Below are 26,620 nucleotides of genomic sequence, written 5' to 3'. Positions count from 1 at the left end.
CCGGCTGCCCCTATTCCAAATGTAGATCCCAGGGCCTCCACCTGCCACTGGGAATCTCTGGGGTGTGTCCAAGAGCGGCATTTGGAACAAGCGCCTTTGATGTGCATACTCTAGTGGGAGAACCCTGGTGTCCAGGGGCCTTGTGAGCAGGGATGTGAGTTGTCTGGGCTTTCTCTGTGGCCCAGCCAGGGCCCTGAATGCAGTGGGACTCAGGACTCGGGCCTTTGAGACTCACTAGGCTCCACAGATCCAGGTGGACAAGCAGGCTGGCTATGTTGCTGGGCTTGGTGAATGTGCGCTACAAGGAGCTGAGATGTGATGGCAGCACCCCAATACCCAGAGCTGGAGGGGAGCAGAGGACGCCCCCAAGGGCTGGGACTACCTCTCCCAGCCTGGGTTTAAAGGACAGGAGGAACCGTGTCTGAAGCCAAGGACGAAGAGATGTCAGTCCCCCTTCCTCCCTCCCTGCCCGCCTCTGCACATGCGCAGACAGGGAGGGTTTGGAACCAGGTAGGAGGGCGGTGTCAGCGGCTCCCTGGGGAAGGGAGGAAGGTGCCTGCAGTGAAGTGAGGTGGAGAAGATGTTGCAAAGGGGGAAGCTGGGAACCAAGCCCAAAAGGAAAGAGTGACTTTGGGGCTGCACAGACCAGCCTGAGGTGGGGTGTAGGCAGCATCACCGGCTCCTGCCTCGGGTGAGCAGAGGGCATAAGGCCTTGTCTCCCAGACCCTCCACACCAGCCCCTGTCCCTGCTCTTGCCTCAGCACATGGAACAGCGCCCTGTAGCCCAGAGGTGCTCAGCAATTGCTTATTGACTAGATGGATGGGTGGTTGGATGGTTAGTGGATGTATGTACGTTACCTGTTGAATAAGTGGGTGAGTGGGTGGGTGGGTAGATAAACTGATGAATGGAATGTTGAGTAGATATTTAGATGGATGGATGAATGTTACATGTTAAATAAGTGGGTGGGAGAGTGGGTAGATAAAATAATGAATGGATGGTTGAGTAATATTTGGATGGATTCATGGATGGATGGATAGATGGATAAGAGTGGGTGGATAACTGAGTGAATTGGTTAGTGGGTTTATGGATGATTAGTGAATAAGATTTAATGCAGGGAAATGTGGAAGAAATGAGAATATATTTTGACTCCAACAACCTCTATTCTCACAGAAGTCATGAAGAATCGGAAAAGGTCAAGTATTTTGAATCACTTGTATGAGAAAATTAGGATCGGCCTATGTGTTAAAGTGACCTCATGATCCAAGGGAATAGACCAGAAACCCAGGAGCTGGAAATTAGATAGGCCTTAAGAGGAAGCAAGGTGCAGCAGGCCGTAGGCAGCCCTGGCTGAATGCTTCCACCACCCCTCACCCTGGGTCCACCAGGCTGTGTTACTGTGGTCACTGGAACAGCAGGCTGTGGCTGAGGAGGGAGCCCCCCAGGGCCCCAGAGAATCCTCAAGCTTAGGGGTGAGCCAGAGGCCACAGGGATGTGTGTCCCGTGATGTCTGCCTGTGTCCCCAAGCCTCAGAACTTAGGAGGCTCCAGAGATGACGGAGTCTCAGGACCAGGACTTGGGAGGGGCGTGTGTGTGAATAAACACACGCACATACTCAGACGTGTGCACACACGTGAGCCAGCAGACACCCCTGGGCTAGTACGTATCTCCTTCTGACACGTGGGTACTTTCCTGTGAGAGATCCCCAGGGTGTTAGGCATACAACACTCACTTTCCTGTCTACTCGTACCTGGAGATGGGTGAAGAGAGACACAGGTGTGTCCATGTCCCCAGGTCCACACTCACACAGGAACATACCAAGGCAAGCACACAAGCACCCACCCAGGGGGAGCATTGAGAAGGCAGCACACAGGCACACAGACAAGCCGACACGGTTTAACAGGACACTTGCACACCCACAGAGACCACCACATGCAGCACAGGGCAGGTCCCGGGGAGAGGCTGGGAGCGGCAGGCTCCGATGCTGAGAGAAGGCTCAGAATGAAGATAAATGAGGCCCTTCCAGGAGCCAACTGCTGGAGTCAGCCCAGCAGCCTGTTCATCTCCATTGCCTCAGGCGTGTCTGCGAAGAATCTAGAGTTTTCCTGGGTGCAGGGGACGAATGGTGAGAGATTAATCAGTCCTCCCAGCAACCGAGTTATTAATCCCTCCATCTGGCCGGGTCTGCTCCGCCAGGGCAGGGCTGTCCTCTGTCCAGAGGGCCTCAGGGAGACCCTCAGTTGACATGTGGGGGCCCTGCAGCAGCGGGGGCGGGCCGGGCAGAGCTCTGGGCGCCTCGGGAAGGAGTGACCTTTGAGCCCTTGTGCACATGCCTCCAAGGCTGCTTTTCCTCCCTCGGGTCAGGGTGTGGAGAAGCAGGCTCTGGAGTCCTCAGGTGACAGGGGACCTGGCAAGTGGGGTACCTGCCTGCCCCGGTGAGGGAGGAGCAGAGGTCTTGGGACCCCAGGCAGGTGCTGGGGTGAGTGGGGTGGGACATGGATTCTCAGTGGGTTACAGGGGAGGTGGTTGCCTCTCCTCTCATCCCCACCTCGTGGTCCTCCCTTTTTCCCTCTCTGCCCCCTGTCCCTGCAGATCAATTTTGTATTTCTGTTCAACATCGTCAGGATCCTAATGACGAAGTTACGAGCGTCCACCACGTCGGAGACGATCCAGTACAGGTGAGTGAGGGGTGCCCTGACCCTCAGCAGGGGGGCAATGAGGAGGCCATCTGGGCCATTCCCCTGCCTCTGGGCAGGGCCCTCGCTCAGGCTCCCAGAAGAGATGCCAGCGAGTGAGGCCCCACGTGCCTCAGGGGCTCAGATGGGTCTTGTCACCCTTCCCCCCTCCCCAGGAAGGCGGTGAAGGCCACCCTGGTTCTCTTGCCCCTTCTGGGCGTCACCTACATGCTCTTCTTCGTCAGCCCTGGGGAGGACGAGCTGTCACAGATCGTGTTCATCTATTTCAACTCCTTCCTGCAGTCATTCCAGGTGGGGCACGTAGTGGGATGCGGCCACAGAGAGCGCCCCTGACCTGGCGTGCTCAGGCACCCGTGCCCTCGCTGGCTTGGTTTAGTTCGTACGCACTGAAACACAAGTGCGTGCACATCCTGAACCCAGGCCCTGGCGCCGTCATTCCCACCCCGGGGCCCAGGTGGGCCCACCCCCGACTGGGTCAGGGTCAGCCCCTGCTCTGAGGACTCATGGCAGCCTGTCACTCGCGGTGGACCCCGGTACACCTGCTCCACGATGGGGGTGCTTACCCAGCTCTGAGCCTCCGGGGTCCCGAGTCAGAATGTTCCCCCAGTCATCCTGTCCCCTCTCCACCCCCCGACCCCCCAGGCAGAGTGGCTCCCTGAGCAGGTCACTAACGTCTCCCTCTTCCTTCCCAGGGTTTCTTTGTGTCCGTCTTCTACTGCTTCTTCAATGGAGAGGTATGACACCAGGCCCGGGAGGCCTGTCCTCAGACCCCACTCCAGGGAAGTTCGAGGGGAGCCCCCCAGCCTTTTGGGCATCCCTGGCTCTGCTCAGCTCTGCTCTGGAGAAGGGAGGGGAAGTCTGGAGAAACCACCCAGCTTTGGGGAGACAGGAATCCTGCCTGAGGGACTCCAACCAGTTTAGAAGGTTGACTCTGCAGGTCAGAAACGATATACCGACTCTCTCATTGCACTCGGAGAGTTGGGTGGGCAGGAGCCCAGGCCACAGGGGCTCACAGAAGAAGGAAGCCAGAACACAGGTGATGACAGGAGAGCGCTTTCCAGGAGCAAGTCAGGTGCGAGCCGTGCATCCAGGCCTTTATGGACCCAGGGAGCAGAAAGACACCAGCGCGTCCTTTCCTGTCCCCTGACGCCGCAGGGAAGGCCACACGCCTGTGGGTGGGCTCCAGGGAGCCAGGCTCTGGTGAAGCTTGGTTAGCTTACAAGGCCCAGAATCCCAGCGCGGCGGACTTGGGGGAGATGTTCACTCAGGTCTGTGGTGGGGGAGGACACACAGTGGGTGCTGGGGCAAAGAGCAGACACCCTCCCAGGGCCCGAGAGCTTCCAGACACCCCAGAGGAATGCCAGTGCCATCCTGAGGCCTCGTCACCTGCCCGTGCACAGGGCAATGGTGGGGTCTGCATGCCTGGGTCTCTGTCAATTAAAGCAGACCCCAGATAGGAAAGTCCAACAGTGGAGACCGGCATGTGCTGGAGGGCAGGGAGAGAAGGAGCCACTAAAGCCAGCAAACAATGAATGCTTACGGAACAGTTATTCTGTTCAACCATGTGCCAGGCTAGCCTGTGGGGACACGATCCAGTTTGCAGAAAAACTTCTTCCATTGCAATACAAATGAGAATAGAACAGCACCGGTGACGGTCAGGTCTTGAAATGACTAGCTCTCCATCTCAGCTGCGTGCAGTGGTAAGCAATGCGGGTCTTCCAGGAGGTAGAGGAGGTCAGGGCTGCAGAGGAGGTGAGAAGGACCCTGCTTTTGGAAACAGCCGGTCTCTGGATGTGAGGCTGGCAGTCAGGGGGGCCGCCCCAGCCTCCCTCGGTGGCCCTGCAAGGGGCAGGGAGCAGGGGAGAGGACTGGCCGGGACCCAGGATTGGCCTCCACAGGCCCAGTCGAGCCGCCTCCTAACCCCACAGGTGCGCTCGGCTGTGAAGAAGAAGTGGCACCGCTGGCAGGACCATCACTCCCTCCGAGTCCCCCGGGCCCGGGCCGTGTCCATCCCCACGTCACCCACGCGGATCAGCTTCCACAGCATCAAGCAGACGGCCGCTGTATGACCCTCAGTACCCTCACCTCGCCCATCACTCCACCATCGGGACAGCCTCTCCATCCTCCTCCAGCACCTTTCTCTGGGTTCTCCTGGCTGCGCAGGCTCTGATGGGGGCAGAGGGAGGGGGGAGACCAGCTCTCCAGGCCGGCAGGAGGGAGGCTATGCAGCAGCACAAGGGGCTCCCGGGAACCAGGGCCGGCTGGACCCCAAGTGTCAGTGCGAGAGGGAGCTGAGCCGGGAAGTCACGGGAACCCCCGGAGGAGATCGGGTCACAGGGCTTCAGGCATTGCCCACACCAGCCTCTCTGGCTGGATCCTCACTGTCGCCCTGTTCACAGATGAGGAAACTGAGGCCCAGAGCCAGGGAGGGCCTGCCCAAGTCACACAGCTAGTTCATGACAGACCTGGGGCTCCTTTGCCCCACTCATGGCAAGGGTCTTCCCACCAGCGGCGGGGTGATGGTTGGTCCCACCCCCTGCCTTCTGCCTCTAAGTTCTTTGGCGCCCTCTGCAGTTGGAGGGAGGCACAGCAGCTGAAGTAAGATTCATTCCACTGGCTTCGTCCCTGGGACTCTCACTTAGAGAAGCCTCACCTATACCCCATCCTCCTGCCCCTCGGACCCTTGGAAGGATGCTGCCTCCTTTCCTGAGAGCCCTCTTCTCAGCCTAGTCCACCGATTCAGGGCCTTGGGGAGGGACAGGTGGGGAGGAAGAGGTTGCCAGGGCAGCCGTACACGCTTAGACCAACCAGATACACGGTGTAGGATGAAACGGGGAGGAGACACGTGGGGGACGACAGGCTGGGAGAAGGAGTAGGGTAGAAATAGCAGAAACCAAAGTACGTCTTTGGTGACTGGAACTAATCCCTCAGCCCACACCTGAGACTGGGCTTCGGCCTCCCCTTCAGAAACAACATCTCCACTGTCTGTGAAATAAACTGTGCCTCTGTGGAAACGCGGCCTCCCCTCAGGTTTGAAGGCGTGTGTGGGCCGGGGGCGGTGGGCTGGGTCCAGCAGCATTTGCAGAGACTCTCGCCCTGGCCTGGGGCCGGTTCTCCCTCTCCGCCTGTGCCTGCAGGTCTGTCCCTTATCGTTTGCCCAGACCAATAGCTGCCCCTCCTCCCCAGCTGAAGGCAGTTTAATTCAGCGTGAAGGAGAGGCCCAGCTCCCCAAGCAGGCCATGGCCTGTTCCTGTTCTGGAATCTGGAGGGAAGTGTAGAGCAGCTCCCCTCCCCCACACTGCAGTCTCCATGAGCCACAACCGGGGCCATCTCCGTCCTGGCCTCCAGGAGAAGGTGGGAGTCAAGGGGCCAGAGGAGCCATCATGCTGGGGTTCAAAAGGGCTTTTGCTCTAGGTATGCCCCCTCCCCCATTTTTTTAAAATTATGTGTCCCATCTTGCACATTTTTAAGTTGACATCTAATATTTTTCACATAAGTTTTAAAACTTGTGAGGGATGTGATTTCTGGCATGTGGTAAATATTTACATTTTAAAATAAAACTGCTCCAACCCTTTAAAGTACATCTTATGAAGTCCAAATACAGCAGTGATTTCATACGCTCATCTATTTCAAAACAAAAAAAACGAAACCCACAACCTGCTCTTCTTTTAACAGTTGGAAATTCTAGGTGGTTCCTCTTCTCTTTGAACCTATGTTTTCACTCCATTCCCCCTACAGAACTGTTTTTGCTAACGCAGCACTTTTTACCGTTGCAAGTTTTTCATCGCTCACCTTATCATACTTCTCTGCCACAAATATATATTTAGAAATCGGAATTGAAATAATTTCCTGCGACCAAAGATGCTAAGAGTTTTTTAGAAAGTCTTCTGGATTGAGTTATTACAACTAATTTTTGATGTAAAATATAATGTACAGTTGACTAAAACAACATAGATACTAAAAATTTTTGTAAGTAATTGTTAAACCTAAAAAGGAAAATACTGAAAACACATCTTAGTGAAACAGATAAGAAATTAATTATTTGTGAATCTATGGATGAATCAGGATTCAGCATCATTTTCTTTTTCCATTTTTATAGCGCTACATGCTGAGAAGCCTTTCACACAAATAAGGAGATGTCATCCAATTCTCTGAATTCCTTCTGAGATGCGTGCGTGCCCAAAATTGCATAGTAATTTATCATCAAAAATGATCTGTCAACTGGCCACTTGATTAAGTCCTACCCTCCCCCGGGTAGTCAAAAATCCACTTATAGGGACTTCCCTGGTGGTCCAGTGGTTAAGACCTCGCTTTCCAATGCAGGGGGCGCGGGTTCGATCCCTGGTCGGGGAGCTAAGATCCCACGTGCCTCGCGGCCAAAAAACCAAAACGTAAAACAGAAGCAATATTGTAACAAATTCAATAAAGACTTTAAAAATGGTCCACATCAAAAAAAAAAAAATCCACTTAGAACTTATAGTTGGCTCTCCATAGTTGCTGTTTCACATCCAGGGATTCAGCTAACCTCGGACTGTGTAGCTCTGGAGCTTATTTAGTGGGGAAAAATCTGCCCATGTGGACCCATGCAAGTTCAAACCTGTTTTGTTCAATGGTCAACTCTGTATGATCACCCTACTCAAACCCCACATTTGTCTGAGTTCATAGTAGGGGCCACAAATCCTGCTTGAATAAATGAATGAGAGCCAGATCCCCAGAAACTTCCAAATGTTAGCTACTACGCTTTGGAAGGAGAGCCTGTGTAGAAGGGACCCTCTGAGGTAGAGTCCCATGTCCAGTCTGGATATCTGCTTGTTGGACAAATGCCTGAGCATGGAGGGGCAGAGAGGAGCTGATTCTAGATCTGGAACTACGAAATTCATCCCTCAGCCTCTGTTGTGAATACAACAAAGTAATTAATTGTGATTCTTAATTAGCTCTTCCGGGCACTGAATAAGGCTCCCTCTGGTTCCCTGAGGCCCAACTGGCGATAAACAATCCGGCATCATGGATCCCCATGGAGGCCCCTCTGCCCAAGAAGGTGGAGAAATTCAAAGACCTGCCGTTTCTTCCTGCCTCCTCCAGTTCTGGCCTCCAGTTCTCTGGGGAAGGCTGGTGGTAGACCTGCGAGTGACCCTGCAGCTGCCTCCTTTCCTTCTTATTCTTCCAGCTCAGCCCCAAATACATCGTCCTTTCAGGGCTTTCCAAAGGGTGCACTATGGGGTCTGTGTCGCTAGTTCCTAAGCAAATGAACTCCCCCAGCTCTGTGTCTCTAAACCCATCTCATTCCTCTGCCTGACACAGATTCTGGGCTCTCCCCAGCACCATGAACAGGCACACCTGAATGGTAAAGTCTGCATCTGAAGGAATGAGGAGAAAGAAGTTCTTCCTTGGAAATGTGATGGATTCTCTTCCCTAGAAAAGTATAAATGTATAATGTGCAAAAATACAGCGTATTCAATAGCACACGAAATGTCTACAGAAACCGTCAAAGGAACCACGGATCCAAGTTTAAAATTCCCTGACCTCCGGATAAAATTTAAATGCTCTGATTTAGCTAATAAGAATTCCCTGTGTTGGTGGTGTGTGTTAGAAGCACCAGGGCATTTAAAGCCGCACAGGTTTCTGAGCCCACTCCAGACCTCCCGAAACACGATCCCGGGAGGTGGAAACTCGCACTTTTAACAAGCATCCTCACACAGGAGGGCCCTGGGAGCCACCAGCACACAAGGTGTGTCTTGTGCTGTGTCTCCCACTGTGCCCACCTGCCCTGGCAGTGGGCAACTCTTTCCCGGATCCTCCTCAGTGGCCACACTCACCTACAGTATGTAAGGTTGGATCTCCTCCAGCAGGTCATGAATGGCATGAGGGCAGGGGCTTGTCTGCCCCAGCCCTGAATTGCCAGTACCCAGGAAATGTCAGGGTTTCAAGAGAGATTTCATTTGAACTAAGGGTTCCAAAAGCATGAATCTGAAAACCACTGAGTTTGCACAATTTTAGTGCCTTTGTTACCGACCTGGGTCCTTGGATTCTTTAATCAGTAGAAATTGATAGGAGGTCAGACGAGAAATTCAGGCAAGGCTTCACTGGGATTCATGCTGCAGTGCGAGGGAGCGAAACCAAGTAACAGGTGCCCTCGATCGCTCCCCAAGCGGGGGAGGGTGACAAGCTGGTCCCTTAAATGCGTAGGGGTGAATTGGTGGGCTGGGAAGCAGGGGTGGCTTAGGTGGTCTGACCCCTTGCTTGGTGGCGCTGTGTGCAGGGGGCATGCCCAGTACCCTGCTTTTGCTCCCAGCACCTCAGAAATGACAGTTGGTTTGTGGCGTTTTTGTATCTTATTGTTCATAATTGCCCCAAGTCCCATCCTATCTCACCTTGGCCTCTTTCCTTTTGGTGCCCTGCGGGGTAGGAAGTAGTTTTCTAAGTGAGATTGCTGGAGGGACCTTCTACTGAGGCACAATGGAATGAAAAAAGACAGTACACAAATGTGTAGAAATTGTAGGTCCAGATGGATCAGTGCATTGAATGTGGAGAAAGCAAGGAAGACGTGAACATTGCATGGCTCTGCATGGCAGATTGGACTAAAAGTTTTTCCATGTACTTTCTCATTTAATCCTCTTAAAAATCCTGCAATACAGGAACTTCTCTGGCAGTCCAGTGGTTAGGACTCCACACTTCCAATGCAGGGGGCGCAGGTTCAATCCCTGGTCGGGGAACTAAGATCCCATATGCCACACAGTGTGGCCAAAAAATTAAAAATAAATTTTTTTAAATCCTGCAATATAGAAAACTCAGTTTAAAAAGAAAAAAAAGGTAGCTACCATGAGTTACCAGTTCCTTTTAAGGGGCCTCACCCAGATCCAGGAACTCTTGTCTCTAAAAGGCCTTGGAATCTTAAGAGTTTCTCTGTCTGGAACCTCTTCTTAGGTCTACAAGTTTTATAAAAATTTTTAAATTTACTACTTTCATTTTGGTTATAATCTAAAAAATTTAGTAAAACATATTTTACCTTAAAACACCTTTTTCATAGGATCAATTGAAAGACAGTTTAACAGTACAAAACTTTAGCTCAAGTTTCTCATACTGAGGATTCCCTGATGATGTATTCCACGGGATTTAGAGATCTGTTTCTTCTACAAAGTCCACTACAATACCAAGTTTGAGAACCTGCCTTGGTCAGAACGACTCAGAGGCTGTGGGGTTTTTGCCAAGTGGGGCAGGTGTTTTGAGCCAAGTGTTGATGACTTCCAGGGAAGTCATCTTGAAGTAAGCCAGTTTTTACACCAGAACACTGAACGTGGCAGCTGCCCTGGAGAAGATGCCTTCAGAAGTCATTCAAGTATTGATATTTCTTGAGCACCTACTGAGTGCCAGTTACTCCGCTGGGCATAACGGAGGACATAGCCTTGAATGAAGTGACCCAAATCCTTGTCCTCATGGAACTTACATCCTGATGGGGAGACTGAAAATTAAACAAGACAAACAAGCAAAATGTGTTATGAAGTGTTAAGCTCTAAAGAGGAGAAGAGGACAAGGAATGGGGGTACGAAGGGTGTATGGATCTTAACGTGCCTGATGGGGAGAGGGAGTGGCTCAATGTTGAAACTGTAGATGGAATGGCTGGGGGAGTGTTCACTGGGGTGATGGCTGAACAAAGTCCTGGAGGCAGTGAGGGAGAATGTGTAAGGACTGGGATGGAAAACATTGCAGGCAGATGAACAGAGAGGACCAAGGGCCCGCTTCTGTGTGTGCTGGGCAAACAGGACAGAAATCAGCGTGTGTGTGTGTGTGTGTGTTTGGTGGGGAGGGGGATGGGGGCCACGCAGGTGTTATTCTTGTGTGACAAGAAAAGCCACTGAGCTTTTAGGTTGAATAGGATCACTTTGGCTGCTGGGTGGGTGTGACACAGATTGTGAAGGGGTGCAGGTACAGCCAAGAGTTCAGGTAAGAGTCTTTGGCTATAGAGCAGGTGGGAGATGGCAGTGCCTTGGACCAGGGCGGTGGCCCAATCCTGAATAGCTAGTGAAGATGGATCTGATGGCCTGGATGCGGCACGTAAGAGAGAAAACTCAAGACTGACATCTGTTGTCACTAACCCAGAGGAGAGGTTAATGGAGTGGACCAAGTTTGCAAGCTTGCTTCAGAACTCTTCTTAGAAAGATGGGAGCTCTGGCCTCAATTTAAAAAAGAAAGTTCGTAAAGATTTTTTAAAGCTTGTCAGTGCTTTTTTTCTTTCCCATAATCTCATCCTGCTTAATCTGTCAATTAACTCGTCCTCAGATGCAGAACAGTGGGTTTGGATGAGCCAAAGAAGGTTTTAATTAGCATGAACTGTTTTAGTTAGCATAACTGCTTCTGCACTAATTGCTGGATTGAGTTTTAAGACCCAACAAATGCAGACATTGGCTGGAAAAATTCTACTTCGGCTCACTTCTGCACCAAGTCCTGAATGGTAAAAGAGGAGGGCAGTGAGCTTTGGTTCCCAAAGAGAAGGGCTCTCTCTTCCCAGGCCCAAGCTCAAGAAACTTCCATTAGGTTCAGGCTCAGGCTGTGGCCTGGGACAGAGGTGTGGAGGGTTAGAGCAGGGCTATCACAGCTAGATTCTCGAAGAGTCAGGACTGGAATCCACTTTGCAGGGTTTCCGACACAGAGCTCACAGCTGCACCCACCCCCATCCAGCAAGATCACAGCTCCTTAGGTAAAATCACCCCGGGGAAACCGAAATCCCACTTCCCCATCCCCACACCTGCTTGCCTAATTGTGTCACTGGATCCAAGGTTCTTTTAAATTCACATTGTCAAAGAGAAGCTCCTTTCGGGAGAGTGATGGGTCCAGCACTTCACATGGCAAGAAAGCGCACAACGGTGCAAGAGTAGGCAAAACACTGAAAGGAACGAGAGGAATGACGCCCCCTCTGAGGGAGCCCCTAAGGCTCATCTTGATACACTGTCCCTGTCCCCAACACGTACAGTCCACAGCATCTGGGCTCCCCCAGAGGAGACAGACAGTGCACATCTGCTCATTCAAACAGACCCTTTCTCTTTGAAATCCCACTAATCCAACTGCCCATGACCCAGGACTGGGTCTCTCCATCCAGTGTCCACAGCTGCAGTTCTGCAATCTCCTCTCTGGCTGACTTGGAGTGGGCTTAGAATTAAAAAATAAATCAAGCCTTTCTCATTTAACACAAGGGTCACCCCCCAACCCCACCCCACAGGGCCCAACGCAGGTTCACCTGCCTAAAGTTGTGCTGATGGAGGGCTTTCTTCTTTCTTTCTTTCTAAATGAGGACACAGTTTCTTTAATGGTAAAGAATTGTCAGCTTTAGGTTATACACATTGCCCACGGTTAACACTGCCTGTGTGTCTGAGTTGATTCACTTGTGGAAGTGTCTGCCTCCAGAGTCTACCCTTTACTATGATAATACCTCAGCCGCAGGAAATGACATCGGGCAGGAAAACGAGAATGGTTATGGATTCTGGACCCAAGTATCAACAAGCACAGAGCGGTCAGGCCAAAGACAGGCACCTCCCACTCAGCTGGCTCCAGTGACTCGCAGGAGTGAGGGGAAAGGTATTACTCAGCTGTTCATGGATGGACCTACTAAAAACTTAAATCATTCTGTTCAACCAGCTTTCAGAAAAGGAAACGAACGCTCAAGGAGAGGAGAAAAAGGAATGAGTGACTCAGGTGACAGTTCTCCCCTCTCCAGGTGAGAGCCTCTTATGGTTCCCGTGTAATAACTCTTAGCACTCCTCACAGACCCAGACGGCAGACAGCTGTGCGCATGTTTATGCCCTAGCTGCTTGCACTGATGACTCAGTTTTTTTAAAAAATAAATTTATTCATTTATTTATTTAATTTTGGCTGCGCTGGGTCTTCCTTGCTGCAGGCGGGCTTTCTCTAGTTGCGGCGAGCGGGGGCCACTCCGCGTTGCGGTGCATGGGCTTCTCATTGCGGTGTCTTTTATTGTGGAGCACGGGCTCTAGGCACACGGGCTCTAGGCGTGCGGGCTTCAGTAGTTGTGGCTTACGGGCTCTAGAGCGCAGGCTCAGTAGTTGTGGCGCACGGGATTAGTTACTCCGCATGTGGGATCTTCCCGGACCAGGGCTCGAACCCGTGTCCCCTGCGTTGGCAGGCGGATTCTTAACCACTGTGCCACCAGGGAAGTCCCTGATGACTCAGTTCTGACACATGCCCTAACCTGGGCAAAAGAATCTTAAATGGCTTCACAAATGATGCCTAAATGGTTTTGGTAAATCTATATATCGAGGCGGACAGGAATGCTGTGAACATCCCAATGCCAAGCAAAAATTGCATGCATTTTATGGGAAATACCCCAAATGGGCAAATGCTGAACAGTGGACAAGAGATAAAAGTAGGAAATAAGCAAGGGCGAGAGAGAGATGAGAAGAGGAAAATTTTAGCTTGATAGGACATTACGCAAAATCGGTGGCTGAGGACAGAAATGGGTTCGTGGAGACAGAGAATATCAGTGCTAGAGTCTACCAGTGAGCCTGTGGACAGTCTTCTTGCCGCTTCCCTCATCTTCCTCTCTAGTGCGGGCAACAGAGAGAGGAAGATGAGGGAAGGCACAGCTTCTCGTGAAATGAGTCACGGCTGAGAAAACTAGACTTCCTAACGTGGCTGAGAATCTGCCTCTACAAACTCCAAAGTGTGGGACATAAGGAAAGGTCTTGAGTTGCAGGGCGAGGTTGTATACAAGTAAGAATTTCCGGATGGCAACAAACTGTCTAAGCTTTGTAAAAAGTGACTGAGTAAGGCTTAGGTGCAGTTAGGATAGTGACAAGGACGGGAAGTAAGTTGTAGGCTCCTCCAGGAGCCCCATCCCTTACAGACCTACGAACCTGTCCAGTTAGCCACAAAGCCAACTCCACGACTCTATGGTACCGAGTGATAAAACTCAAGGTCAGCTATTTGGATTTGCAAAAGCTCAAGCTTTCCCAGCATTTGAGAAGGTAAGTTTCCACGGCTGTCAGAGAACACACGGATTTCCTCATTCTCTGAGGCTGAATACGCCGGAGCACTTCTCTTCTTAAAGGAAAGATTTCTTCGGACCCTTCAAGGCACCCTTCCTCTAGTCATCTTCATCCCCAGCCACAAAGGTAGAAACTAGCAGAGCACAGATGACAGCATAGTGCGATATGATCGTGTACTCTGAACTTGGTTCAAAACTGGTTCTGCCCCCTACTAGCTGAGTGAACCTGTAAAGCTTCTGCTTCCTTTTTCTTTTATGTACAAGGACAATAATGATACTTAAATTATTGTAAGGGTAGAAAGAGAGAGCACAAGGGACCTCTCTTAGAACAGCCTGGCACGTGGTAGGCACCCAGCAAACGTGCCCTTCTCCCTGGAAACACTGTGCTCCAACCACTGAAGTCCTGGGGAATGGGACAGGCCAGCCTATGGGGCCGAGGAGGGGAACTCACCCCCCAACACTGGGCAAGGGAAGCAGGATGTGAGCTGTAGAGGGTTCGTGAGCGCACATTCACATTTCATGTTCACAGCGGAGCAATGAAAACAATGCCTGCTAAATCCATCTTTTCTGGGAACTTTGGTGTTGACAACTTTTGACCCCTGTTGTCATTAGAAACTTTGTTCAGAAGACCCTTCCCCACCCCGGAGTGAGGGGGGCGGGGTTCAGACTCTTTATGGCTTGGGGTGAAGCCTCCGTTATAGCAGAGGTTTTCCTAAGGTGCTTTCAAAGGACTGATGCCCGGGCAACAGGACTCAATAAACTGGTTTGAGGGAAGCACAGATGTGAGCAATTTTTAAAGCTCCAGTGTCTCCAGTGTGCAGCCAGGGTTGAGAACTAACTCACTGCTGCAACAGGTTTAAAAAGATGTGTCCTGAAACATGCAAGGAAGGTACACCATCCCAGCTGGGAGAACAGAAGTCACCAGCACCAGAGGAGCTCCTGGCAGGAGGGCAGGGCCACAGGCTACTGCTCTCAGGCATTTCCTGGTAAAGCTCCCAAATTATATCCCAATTTCCGGAAGAGATATTAATCCCTTCCACATGGTCTTAACACAATTATTGGTTAGACACAGCCCAGTAACCAAGAATTATTGAAGAGACAAGAGGCGAATTTTGAGGCACAGCAAAATTATTCATCCATTCATTTGCTGAACCTTCAGCTAGATTTCTTTGTGCTGTAGGCCAAATGCCAAACAAACAAAACCTGCCTACCTACTATGCCTTACACGCAGTCAGACTGTCAGCGAAGATGCTGGTGCAAGGCTCTTTCACATGAGTGACGCTATCAAAATCTCGCCATCCTAGGTGCCTCCCCCCCCGCAAGAGACACAGATTAATAGTTTTCTCTGGTGACAGGAGGTTAATTTAGGTGCAGCTGTAACCAGAGATAATTTGCATTTATTTCCAGGTGATCTGGTTCTCTTGTGAATAGCCTGCGCTGGCTAAGACAGTCACTACCATTACCCTAAGTTTATACTGGTTAAGGGACCAGTAATAAATAAAGGTCTAGAGTGAATGTATTTCAAGTGATGTATTGAACAAAATAATTTTGCAAATTGTTGTCACAAAGACCTTGGGACGTCAGACATCTCTAGTACCATCTCACCCAATTAGTAAGATCATTTCTGTATTTACACGACTTGGCAATGATTTCCTTTTCTGGAACGCTCATCTATATTCAGTATTTTACTACTGTGAGCTATTAAGCACTACTAAGGTTCTGGACTCCTGCAGAACTCAGACACAGAACACCTCTCTAGACTCAGCTCCTGAATTCCAACTGAAGTTTTAAAGGAACTCCTGTGTTCCTATGTACATTCCATGGAAACCAGTTAGGATCTGACCCTTCCCCGTCCCTGTTTTTCAGGACAGTGAAGAACAGACGTGGCTTCCCTGAGAGGCAGTGCTACTTACCCAGCTCTTGAGCTACAGCCCAGTTTGCTACATACAAATACATAAATAATAAGGGCCTTACAGTATATCAAGCCAGAAAGACCCTGGCTTTACATACACATCGGGCTTGAACAGAGGAGAGGTGTGTGTGCACACAACTCGTGTGTGTAAAGAGCCTCTTTGTTTAGAAAACTACTCTTTCGCTGCTTGTGCTCAGAATCAAGCACACGTGACACAGAACCAGAGGGCTCTGCCACTGGCCCATCTTCCCCACTCAGGTAATCAGCCGCTTCAGAGACACTGGGTGTTCTCTCAGGGGAAATCATGCATTGCACGTAGAGGAAAGAACAGAGAAGGCAGGGCTGGTAGAATTAATATCCAGCATCTAACTCATGGCAAATGTATTTTCCAATGAAAAGCGAAGAGCGCTTGGGTTCCAATCCCTTTATGAACCAAAGTAGGTAAATCCCACTATGTGTTTAATATATCTTTTCCCATCAAGGAGCTCATAACAATGTCTGAGGTGGTGGTGACTGTCTGACTATGGAGGTGCCCACTGTAAAAGGAAGTTAAATAAATGGGAAGAAGTAAAGACAACTGCCCCCCACCTACTCCAGCCCCAATGTGACAATGCTGGAATATACGCCAAGTGAAGAGCTAGATTATTAGGAATCTGAGGTGAAAAGAATCCCTAGAAAATAAAAACTCAGTTTATTTAAAAGCTAGTTCCTTCCAATTTAATAATGAATACTTTGAAAAGCACTGGGTAGAAGAGAAATAAGTTTAGTGAAAGGCTTTCTTCCCCATATTTGTTCAAAACTTCAAGACTCATCCAAAGTCTATTTATTGACTACCTACTATGTGCAATACTGTGGTAGGCGTCATCAGAGATGAGATAAAGATGAGAGAATCCCTGGGGCACACTCTTCTACTGCTCTTCACACCCAAGACAAAGGAAAACATTCTGGAAATTGCCCCTCCCCTCCCCTCTACTGTCTGAGAGGAAGATGTGAAGCCAGACAGTCTTAGGTCTGTAAATAAAGAGCTGCTCAAATTGGCACATCCTTGAATTTTTTCCTAACAAATAAACATCTGTGTTCTGAGTGTCCTGTACAAAAACATCATAGAAGTAAAGTCCCTCAAAAGCTGAGCCAAAAACTACTAGGCTAGAATCAAGACACTGTGATGGTTGAGAAGGGCCAAGTCAGACAAGGCAGATGGGGTTCCTCTGGCATCAGGAGTTCAGTGATTTCCAGGGCTACCTGGGAAGCCAAGTACAAGCACGTCTTAAAACTCAAATAGAGGCTTTCTGTCAAGGCACCCCCTCCTGGGGGACTCTGTCAGCAGGACAGTGGGGTCGGCAGCCCTGACCCCACCCCAGCAAGCCTCCTCCGCGCCTCAGCTCCTCCCAGAAGCCGCCCACCTACTCAGAGACTGCCGCCTCTTCGGCACAGTGCACCATCACATTCTCGGAGAAAGAGAAAGGATAGAAAAGGCAAATCCAGACAGAAGACGGATGGGTGGTTGCTTGCAGCTGGGCCTGGGATGCGCACGAGAGCTCCTTTTGGAGCGACGGAGGTGTCCTAAAATTGGAAGGCAGTTACACAGCTCTGTAAATACACTAAGCGCCATCAAACTGTAAGCTTCAAACAGGTGAACTTTACGGCTCTCTGAATAAAGTTAATTTTAAAATGTATTAACTGTGTTTAACATTAAGCCATGAGTGTCCACCCAAAGGTAGGAGAAATAGCTTTGCTGCGAACGCGGAAAGATGAGCAAGCGGATTACACGTTTGTTCAGAATTCCTTCAGCTTTAATTGTGGGAGTAGGATCAGGCAGCCGCTGAGGATAAAATGCAGTCCCCGGGAGGAGATGCAATGCTGTTTTTTTTTTGTAAAGTGGACATGATGAGAGTTATTCTTTTATTAGCGCAAATGGTCAAAAGTTGCCAAAACTGTCCTCATTCTTCGATTGTCTCTTTTTTCCCAGTTTCCTGACCTTCAAAGAGAGGATATCTGGCCTCCACATCAGCCCACGTGATGCTGCCATTGGCCAGATCGCGAACTACGCTGGGCAGATCAGAGACCTGGGGTAAAAGGAAAGAGAAGTCCCAGAATCAACCACCTCGATTAGATTGTCCAAAAGAGGATTTACCCTGAACTCAGGAAACTATATAGAGAGCCAAGTCAGTGTCTACACAATGACAGGATCCCTCTACACACTGGTCCCCACACCATGTTTCTTGTGACTCCCACTGAATCCTCTTTACCTAGTTATACTCACCTCCTTCCCAGGCCTGGGTTCAGGCTCTTCTTCCTGCCCAGAACGGCTGCCTGCTCCCTGGATAACTCAATTCTCCCGCACGGCCTTTCCTAATTATTCCAAATCTCTGTGCCACTTGAAGTTACTTCATGTGTGTAAAATTTAACTCTTAAAACTGGGGTCAATCAAGTAACATGAACGAAGGGAGCTGGGAAACTGGAGAGCCCCCATGAAGGGGGCCAGCTGTTCCTCAGCCAGAACCGAACACTGGCTGCCACACAGCAGGGGTTCTCAGACTTGAGTAACCATCAGAATCACCTGGAGGGCTTGTTAAACCAGTTCTGCCCGACCCCTCCCTCTCTCCCCCAACCCAGTTTCTGATTTAGTAGGTCTGGGGCGGAGACTCCTCTTCCCTAACAAGTTCCCGGGTGATGCAGATGCTGCTGGTCCAGGGACCACACTTTGAGAACCCCTGCCCGATGGGAACATCGGTTCAGAGTGGCTAGATCTGGTTCTGTAAAAAGATGAGCCAGAAATCTGTGACCTCTGTAGTAGACTAAAAATTCCCTCGGAAAAAAGCAGTCTTTCACTTGTGTTTTCCCTATTACTAACCCTCTGTAACAAGCAGAGCACACGATAGGCACTCTAAATAAAACCCTGCTCAAGACAGTCAGGCGGCTGTCAAAGTGGCCACTCTTTCCTTTCCCTCCTGTACTTTGCCCATCTCCACCGTTCCCTTCCCATCAAGTAAAATTACTGAAACATTATTCACTGTTTTGAATTGATTAACATGAAAAAGTTTATACGTACTCATGTGTACATTTATATAGAAATATAAAGATAAAACTGTCTAAGCTCCCCAAAGCCTACCAATAAAACTATGGCAACAACCACCGGGGATCATATTTTCCTTGTCCAAATAAATAACTATAAAAGGGAACTGTAAGAGAATGAGCCCAGAGTGATCTAAATGGCTATAAAATGTTAGAGAGGGCTTCCCTGGTGGCGCAGTGGTTGAGAGTCCGCCTGCCGATGCAGGGGACGCGGGTTCGTGCCCTGGTCCGGGGGGATCCCACATGCTGCGGAGCGGCTGGGCCCGTGAGCCATGGCCGCTGAGCCTGCGCGTCCGGAGCCTGTGCTCCGCAGCGGGAGAGGCCACAACGGTGAGAGGCCCGCGTATCGCAAAAAAAAAAAAAAAAATTAGAGAAGTGTTAATGAATATTTTCATAATTAAGCCGAGGAGATTTGGAATCTGTGCTGATAGTAACTTATAATTAAAATTAAAAAGAAAAAAAAAGGGGAGCATAAACACAACAAAATCCATCTCAAATCAGAAGGAACCAGTACACATTTCTAAGATTAAAAATGCCAAAGAGGGCTTCCCTGGTGGCGCAGTGATTGAGAGTCTGCCTGCTAATGCAGGGGACATGGGTTCGTGCCCCGGTCCAGGAAGATCCCACATGCCGCGGAGCGGCTGGGCCCGTGAGCCATGGCTGCTGAGCCTGTGCGTCTGGAGAGACCACAGCAGTAAGAGGCCCGCGTACCGCAAAAAAAAAAAAAAAAAAAAAAAAAAAAAAAAATGCCAAAGAGAAGGCAGCCACCTCTGCTCTTATCTGCCGCATGGAGTCTCGGTCCCGCAGGGTTGCCGTGTGAGGGGCCTTGTTCACTGTATCAAAGTCAATGGTGATGCCGAAAGCCACGCCGATCTCATCAGTCCTGGCGTAGCGTCTTCCGATGGACCCCGAGGAATCGTCTACTTTGTGAGAGATGCCGTGCCGGGTCAAGGCTTCCGCTATCCAAAATAAATTAAGTAAATTAAAAATTTAAAAACGAGAAAGTCCCAATGTCATCTCAATGTCGTACAAGCTCAGGACGCTTATAAAAGGGACTAACACTAAAGAGCAGTAAGTTGCAGTTGCAAGAGAAAGAAAAATTCCAGAAGTATAATCCCTTGCTGGCGCCCAACCCCTCACTCATACCTACGTCTCATTCAGCTGCAGGGGAGCGAGCATCAGACAAGGAGCCAAGGCAGGAGGCTTGCACGGCCCTGAGCAGCTCAGTGAACGCTTCCTGTTTCCCAGCTCTGAAATATGTGGGCCACACCAGGTGGCCACTAGGATCCCTTTCAGTGCTGTGGGTCCAGTGGCTGTAGATCCACTGGGGATGTTACCCTCCACTAGGGTTCCCCTGATGAAGCAAGCAGCAGGGTCAACAGGAGAAGCAAGGATGTTTGAAATCTGACTCTTGGGTCCTACGCTGACTCATTCAAATGCAGGAGAAAACATCCCGAGCAAGCATACTCTCTCTCTTAGAAATAAGAGCAGATGCTAAAATCCCTTAGATTTATTCTTCATTCAATATGTATTTTTATTTGAAGAAAAGAGACATTTCTGGGGCTTCCCAGGTGGCGCAGTGGTTCAGAATCCGCCTGCCAATGCAGGGGACACGGGTTCGAGCCCCAGTCCAGGAAGATCCCACCTGCTGCGGAGCAACTAAGCCCATGTGCCACAACTACTTAGCCTGTGCTCTACAGCCCGCGAGCCACAACTACTGAGCCCGTGTGCCTAGAGCCTGTGCTCCACAACCAGAGAAGCCACCGCAGTGAGAAGCCTGCGCACCACAATGAAGAGTAGCCCCCGCTCGCCACAACTAGAGAAAGCCCGCGCGGCAATGAAGACCCAACACAGCCATAAATAAATAAATAAATAAATAAATAAATAAATAAATATAAAACAAAGAGAGACATTTCCTAAAATTCAGTCTACTTGACAGTATTCCCATGGAGATTACCCAACTGGATTTGCTTACATAATTCCTTGACAAACGGCATGAACTCCTGGTTTTGGCTCAGTGGAAGGACGGAACATTTGAATGGAGCTACTACAGCAGGGAAACTGAAGAACTAGATGGTTTGAAAAGAAAGAAATCCAAATATGTTAGTGTATAAAGATCTAAACATTAATGTCCAATCTTCACTGTTAAAATACTAGAAAACATGATATGAAAAAGCAGTGTGACAAAACAGAGAGAGCAGGATATCCAGAACTAGAATCAGAAAGATCTTGTTCTCAGTTCTGAATCTGGACCAACTCAGTGAACTCTCCCTCTCTGGAGCTTAGTTTCTCCATCTAAAAAGTAGATCTCTACCATCCGCTCTGCTTACTTGGCAGGTCTATTGTAAGAAAGTTAAATGATGTGAAGGCATTCTGAAAGCTACCATCTAAGATGGTAATTATTTGGTACCACTTAAAAGCCTTACTTCTTTCCGTGGAGATCCCTAAAGAACCTCCTCCCACATCATCAGAGAAGTAGTGTCAAAAGACAAAATTCCATTCTGTCCTTTAAGAGATTCAGCATAAGTGAAGGCTCTCTGAGCCGTAGTGACTAAGTAAATCAGAAAAGCTTAATTAGCTCACAAACGTGTGTCCCAGAGAAATAGTAGGAAACAAACAAGAAAGATGCTCTGTATACCCATAGAAAAGTACAGCCCTCAACTGCTCCTGAAACAGGCTTCAGATTTATTCAGAAATAAAACAAAGATACTCTGTTGAAGGCAAACTAGTCCACCATTTGGGGTTGGAAATGAGAGCTGAAGACCGTTCTTAAATAATATCTGTAAAAAAGGTTCACTTGAAGGCAAGAATATGAGACTCAGAATGAATAGGTCCCATTAAAATAATGAATGACACAGGGTCCAGTTTAGCCCCCGCAAAGCCTGATTAATCTTAAGTGCCAAGCAATGGTGAATATTCCACTGTAAGTATACCTTAGACTCTACCAACATAGTACCTGAATCATGGAACACTCAGAATTCCACTCCTCTCCTCCATCTTGTGATTTCATTTAATGTGAGAGAGAAGCGGGGACCTGCCTTTATAGAAAATTAATTTTTTTTTATCTCACTAGCAATGCTTTTATACCAAATTTACAGGAAGATGGATCGAGGGACTATGTGCTAACAATTTAGAAACATATTTGGCTTCTCACAGCCTAATCAAATTTCTCTCCATGATGAGAATCTCTATGCAATTCATAAAACACTATAACTAATCTATTCTTGCCTAGCCTTTATGAAATTTTTATTAAAACTCCAGTTATATCAATAGCATTAGATTCAAAGGAACAGCTAAAAGATTTTTAAAAAAACTTTTCATTAGAAAAATAGCAGGAAAAGCTTGAAGCAAACTCGACCTCTAAAAAGAGCACATTCCGTTAAGTATGACATTATTCCTCAGGAAGAACCATGCCTTATGTTTGCACGTCTGGTGTCCAGCTCAGGTTCTTACTATCTGTTAACGAATGAAAAGCTGCTCCTTAAATGTCAGGAAATGAAGATATAACTTTTCGGCAGAGAATAAAAGAGTAGCTTTATTAGCTACACATTACCCATGGTACGTCAGACTTTTCAAAATACTGGTGCCAAGAACTCATCAGTCCGTTTTCAAGATGAAACACCCTAGAAAGAACTACAGAGCTCATGTCCAACATTGGGTACACACTCAGCTTTAGCTGGTCATGCAGGTAACAATGCTTCTTTCAGTTAATTTGACCTATACAACCTCTCCTCCCTAGCATTCTTCTTCTGAGTGCCTTTCCTGGAAACCTGAAGCTATAAATTAAAGGAGTATAATTTCCACAGGCAGAGGTGAGATGAGAAAGGTGAAATTAGCCAGAATGAAGAGATACGTGGTAGGCATGCAGCAGTGATTCAAAAGCATCCGAGCCAAAAGAAAACTTGAGGGAGTGGATGAAAACTTCTAAAAAACATTTATCTTTAGCTAGGCTTGAATGTTAGGAAAGGCTACACCTCACATACTACTGCCCAATTTATTATCTGTCAATCTCCCACACTGGAATCACCTGGGGTTCTTATTTAAAAAAGAACCAAAAAACCAGATCCCTGAGTCTCAGACCTAGTGAGAATCAGTATCTCTGGAATAGAACCTAGGAATTTACATCTTTTACCCCCAACATACCCCAGACTATTTTATGCAGTTTGAGAAGGTTCCTTTCGATGCTTTACCAATGTATAAATACAGTTTTTTGGTTTGACCAAATTCTATGAATTATCTCCTCCTTCCCAATTTTCTGAAAACACGAGTATATCCAGAAAGTACCATTCCTTCCATTGATGCAATACAGACAGTTCTCCCGAAGTAATATGTCCTGTCTCAGAACTCAAATGCAACTAAAACAATGGCATCTAGAATAACCTACACATCCAAGCTCAAATGAGATAAAAAAGTGCTTTGCTTTGTAAACAGTTAAGCAAAGGTGTTAACATTACAGTAAATAACAACTGATTGTTTCAGAGTTGTCTTAACATCACTCAGTAAATGTTGTTCTCTGACACTGTAAGAGAACAAACAGTACACTGTACATGACAACTCACCGTTCTCTGTTCATCTCCCTCGCGTATTTGGAATGTATGTTCAAATACTGTATACATGATCCTACCCAGGCCAAATGAGGGTTCAATTACACTCGGAACAACTTCTTCCACTGCAAGAGAGAGAGAAATTCAATAACACTCTCTCAAACCTCACATAATGCATTTCAGGTCCTCTCTAAACAATTCTTACTGGCCCTAAAAATATCTCTATTCTAGATAGATTGTGATCGATCTTGTACATCAGGACAAAGAAATCAGAACGATCCTAAAAACTATTTCCTGGTAGAAAACACAGTGCCTTTAAAGAGAAAACTGGAGTGAAAATTTTTTTACCAAATTTAATTTTGTTTATACAGCATAAAAATGAAACAAGATACCAGGGTATTCCTTCCCCAGTTGGTAAGCTATGAACCATAGCAGCCACACTCTATCATCTGCCTCGGCTATGCAGAAAGCATTAAAACTCTAGAGCATCTGTAAGACTTTGTTAGAATTAAAAAATCTACCACCACAGCTGGCAATGAACAAAAACAACTCCTACGTACAACAAGTGTCATGTGATTTGTGTTTTACTCTTTATCTTGCTATCTGGATGAGAACTCCTTAAGAGAGCCAAGTTACTGCCATCGTATTTCCAAGGTTCTGGGGTCAGGAGCCCCTCAGAGAAGAGTTGGCTCAGGGACCAGCACTCAATCCAATACATTTACCTGGGACACCATGGCTCTTCCCATGGGTGAGGCTATGCCTGTGGTACACACAGGAACTGTCTTCATTATTACTTATTATTCAGAAAGGAAGCATGGCTAAGCACTATCCAGGTCTAAGGTAACTGACCCTAACCTTGGAGAATTTATGTTTCAAGAGAAATGAGATAATTGGAACCAAAAACTTACACATGAGAATAACATTTCAGAAATATGATCAAGGCATTTCCTGCCCATCCTTTCCTGGCATCCAAGCAATGGTGAAGTACAGCTCTGAGCCAGCTGCCAGGATAGTGGCTAAAAAGCCCCAGAGCATGAAGAAGGATCCCCTGCTTCCTCCTATCACTTTTCAGACTCCTTTTACAGCTCATTGCAGCCTGGTGACAACGATGCAGGCCAAACACAAATGGAAAAGGAGGCCTGCTTGCTCCATGGGCAGTAGCATCTCAAATACCCACTACTCTTAGTTTCCAGAAGCTTCAATTCAGTCAGTTAACCACAAGCATCCTTCGTATATTCTCCAAAATAGTCATTTCCCAATTCACGGAATTTGTTCTACCAAAAATAATCATCTCCTTGGCTTTTAAAAAAGCATGAAAGATCACTAATCTAAACTACTTTTAACAAGTTAATTTGCTAAAATAGACAGAAGGGATGAGTTCTCTCTTTTACTTAAGAAACAAAAGGACTTTTCCTTAAAGTGAGAAAAGAAAAAAAAAATGTTTTTAATCAAAGAGATATTCTTCATATGTACCTCAGGTCACACAGGAAACATAAAGGTGGCATTATAAATTATTCTTCAGTATGAGTACAATTATGTTTTTTAAAAAAAAAAAACCTGAGATAATACCTTGAACATATTCATCAAATTTAGGGTTATAGCATTAAGGATTTATTTTTCTTCTTCAAATTTTCCATAAAATGGTTATGCTGTGAAACTTAAAAAAACAAAAAACCAAAATGCCTTTAAGGAGTAATGATTTTTGTTTGTTTGTTACAAATTTACCATGTAGTGTTTTCTGGAACCTCTTCACAATGACCATGTCTTTTGTCAACTGAAATGTTTTCCCTTCAGTTTCAATAGTAAATTCCCTGCAAAGAAACAAGGCACATTACATATTGGTGAAAACACACATCCCATGCCTTAATTTAAAGAAGTTATACAGAGTGCTAAACTGTTTTTCATTTTAAGTGTAATACAACTTGGTCAACAATTCAGATATAACAGCTGAAGTCAAATTTAAATTAGTTCATAAGGAATACCAAATTAATTATTCTAACAACGGCACCAAACAGTATTTTGGGAGGCACCCAAAAATGTGGTTAGTCTTATAAAATTCCACAAGTGACTTATGACCAATTCTTTTGGTTTTGAGATCAAGGTAAAACTAAAGAAAACTTTTTTAAATTCAGTTTTAGAATAATTACAATAAATTTGTCAAAAACAGGCTTGCTGGCAAAAAGACCACTGTTCTCACTACTGTCCCAACAAATGTAAAAATGACCAACTTGTCATCTTACAGAAAGAAATTTTAAAACTCCCACACTATTTCCAAAATAAACTTTGACACTTACGTTGATGAAGATCAGCTTAAAAGAAGTTTAATGATTCTGCTTGACATGTCAATATAAAATACTATCCCCACAAAAATTACTGCCTGCATGCCATATGTTCACATCCTGAGATACGCCCATTCCATTTCAGGTTATAAGAATTCACCTTGGGACTTCCCTGGTGGTGCAGTGGTTAAGAATCCGCCTGCCAATGCAGGGGACACGGGTTCAAGCCCTGGTCCGGGAATATCCCACATGCCGTGGAGCAACTAAGTCCGTGCGCCACAACTACTGAGCCTGCGCTCTAGAGCCCGTGAGCCACAACTACTGAGCCCACGTGCTGCAACTACTGAAGCCCGCGCGCCTAAAGCCCGTGCACTGCAACAAAAGAAGCCAATGCAATAAGAAGCCCGCGCGCCACAACTAGAGAAAGCCCGCACACAGCAACGAAGACCAAACGCAGCCAAAAATAAATAAAACTTTTTTTAAAAAAAAGAATTCACCTTTATAAAGCAGTTCGTGTAATACCTGTATTTCAGCTTATGAAGTATTTCCTCACATTATGAAGATCAATTTGGATGTGTCTTATCTCACAAGCAGCTCAGGGCAGGGAAAAGAGTGCCCTCATGTGGCTGTCCTTGAAGCTGTATGGCTGATACATGGTACACTGCATTTTGCTAGTTTCTTGCAGTGATAATCTCATGCATCATATGAATGGTTTTCATTGATTGCCTCCACTTTTACTATTCTGTCTAAAGTCTGTGCACACATGCATTAAAGACTCCATATAAACAGTATCATATATATTGTCTCTGTGAGCACAATCTAAGTGTAGAGTAGGTAATAATTATAAAAAAGCTGAAATTAGCAAGGAGATAGCCATTATTTGAGAATAATTTTTTAAAACCTGTCTTGTTTGTAGATAATGATATCTGCTAGTAACCTATGGTTACTTTATTGGCATTTGATGTTATTTTAGCATAAACAGACATTAATTCTGGGAGACCAGAAATGTTTTAAAATTTCTTGTAAATTTTATCTTCAACTTACAAGAGTTCATCTTATGATAGTTCTTTTGACAAATACACATACACATGCAACCACCATCGCCCCAAAGGTTTCCCTA

At 47.3% G+C, this 26,620-nt stretch overlaps 2 protein-coding genes across 5 annotated transcripts in view; one reads left to right on the top strand and one right to left on the bottom strand.

Annotated features, from left to right (window-relative positions):
- Positions 1–4,763, top strand: part of CRHR2 (corticotropin releasing hormone receptor 2) — a 43,559-nt gene extending 38,796 nt beyond the window's left edge. For all 4 annotated transcript variants that reach the window (XM_065884459.1, XM_065884458.1, XM_065884461.1 and 1 more), the window contains 4 exons: positions 2,591–2,676; positions 2,850–2,985; positions 3,387–3,428; positions 4,623–4,763. In XM_065884459.1, the coding sequence (XP_065740531.1) occupies positions 2,591–2,676; positions 2,850–2,985; positions 3,387–3,428; positions 4,623–4,763 (405 nt within the window). The remainder of the gene's footprint in view (positions 1–2,590; positions 2,677–2,849; positions 2,986–3,386; positions 3,429–4,622) is intronic.
- Positions 4,764–17,366: 12,603 nt separating this feature from the next.
- Positions 17,367–26,620, bottom strand: part of GARS1 (glycyl-tRNA synthetase 1) — a 43,016-nt gene continuing 33,762 nt past the window's right edge. Inside the window, exons 13-17 of the mRNA XM_065883458.1 lie at positions 24,947–25,032; positions 23,237–23,346; positions 20,653–20,746; positions 19,446–19,636; positions 17,367–17,668 (exon numbers count right to left, since the gene is read on the bottom strand). Of these exons, the coding sequence (XP_065739530.1) occupies positions 17,543–17,668; positions 19,446–19,636; positions 20,653–20,746; positions 23,237–23,346; positions 24,947–25,032 (607 nt within the window). The 3' untranslated portion in view covers positions 17,367–17,542. The remainder of the gene's footprint in view (positions 17,669–19,445; positions 19,637–20,652; positions 20,747–23,236; positions 23,347–24,946; positions 25,033–26,620) is intronic.

The sequence above is a fragment of the Phocoena phocoena genome, chromosome 9 (assembly GCF_963924675.1).
Source record: "Phocoena phocoena chromosome 9, mPhoPho1.1, whole genome shotgun sequence".
Classification (NCBI taxonomy): Eukaryota; Metazoa; Chordata; class Mammalia; order Artiodactyla; family Phocoenidae; genus Phocoena; species Phocoena phocoena.
The sequence above is the reverse complement of the archived record's forward strand: the minus strand, read 5'-3'. Positions and strand labels throughout refer to the sequence as shown.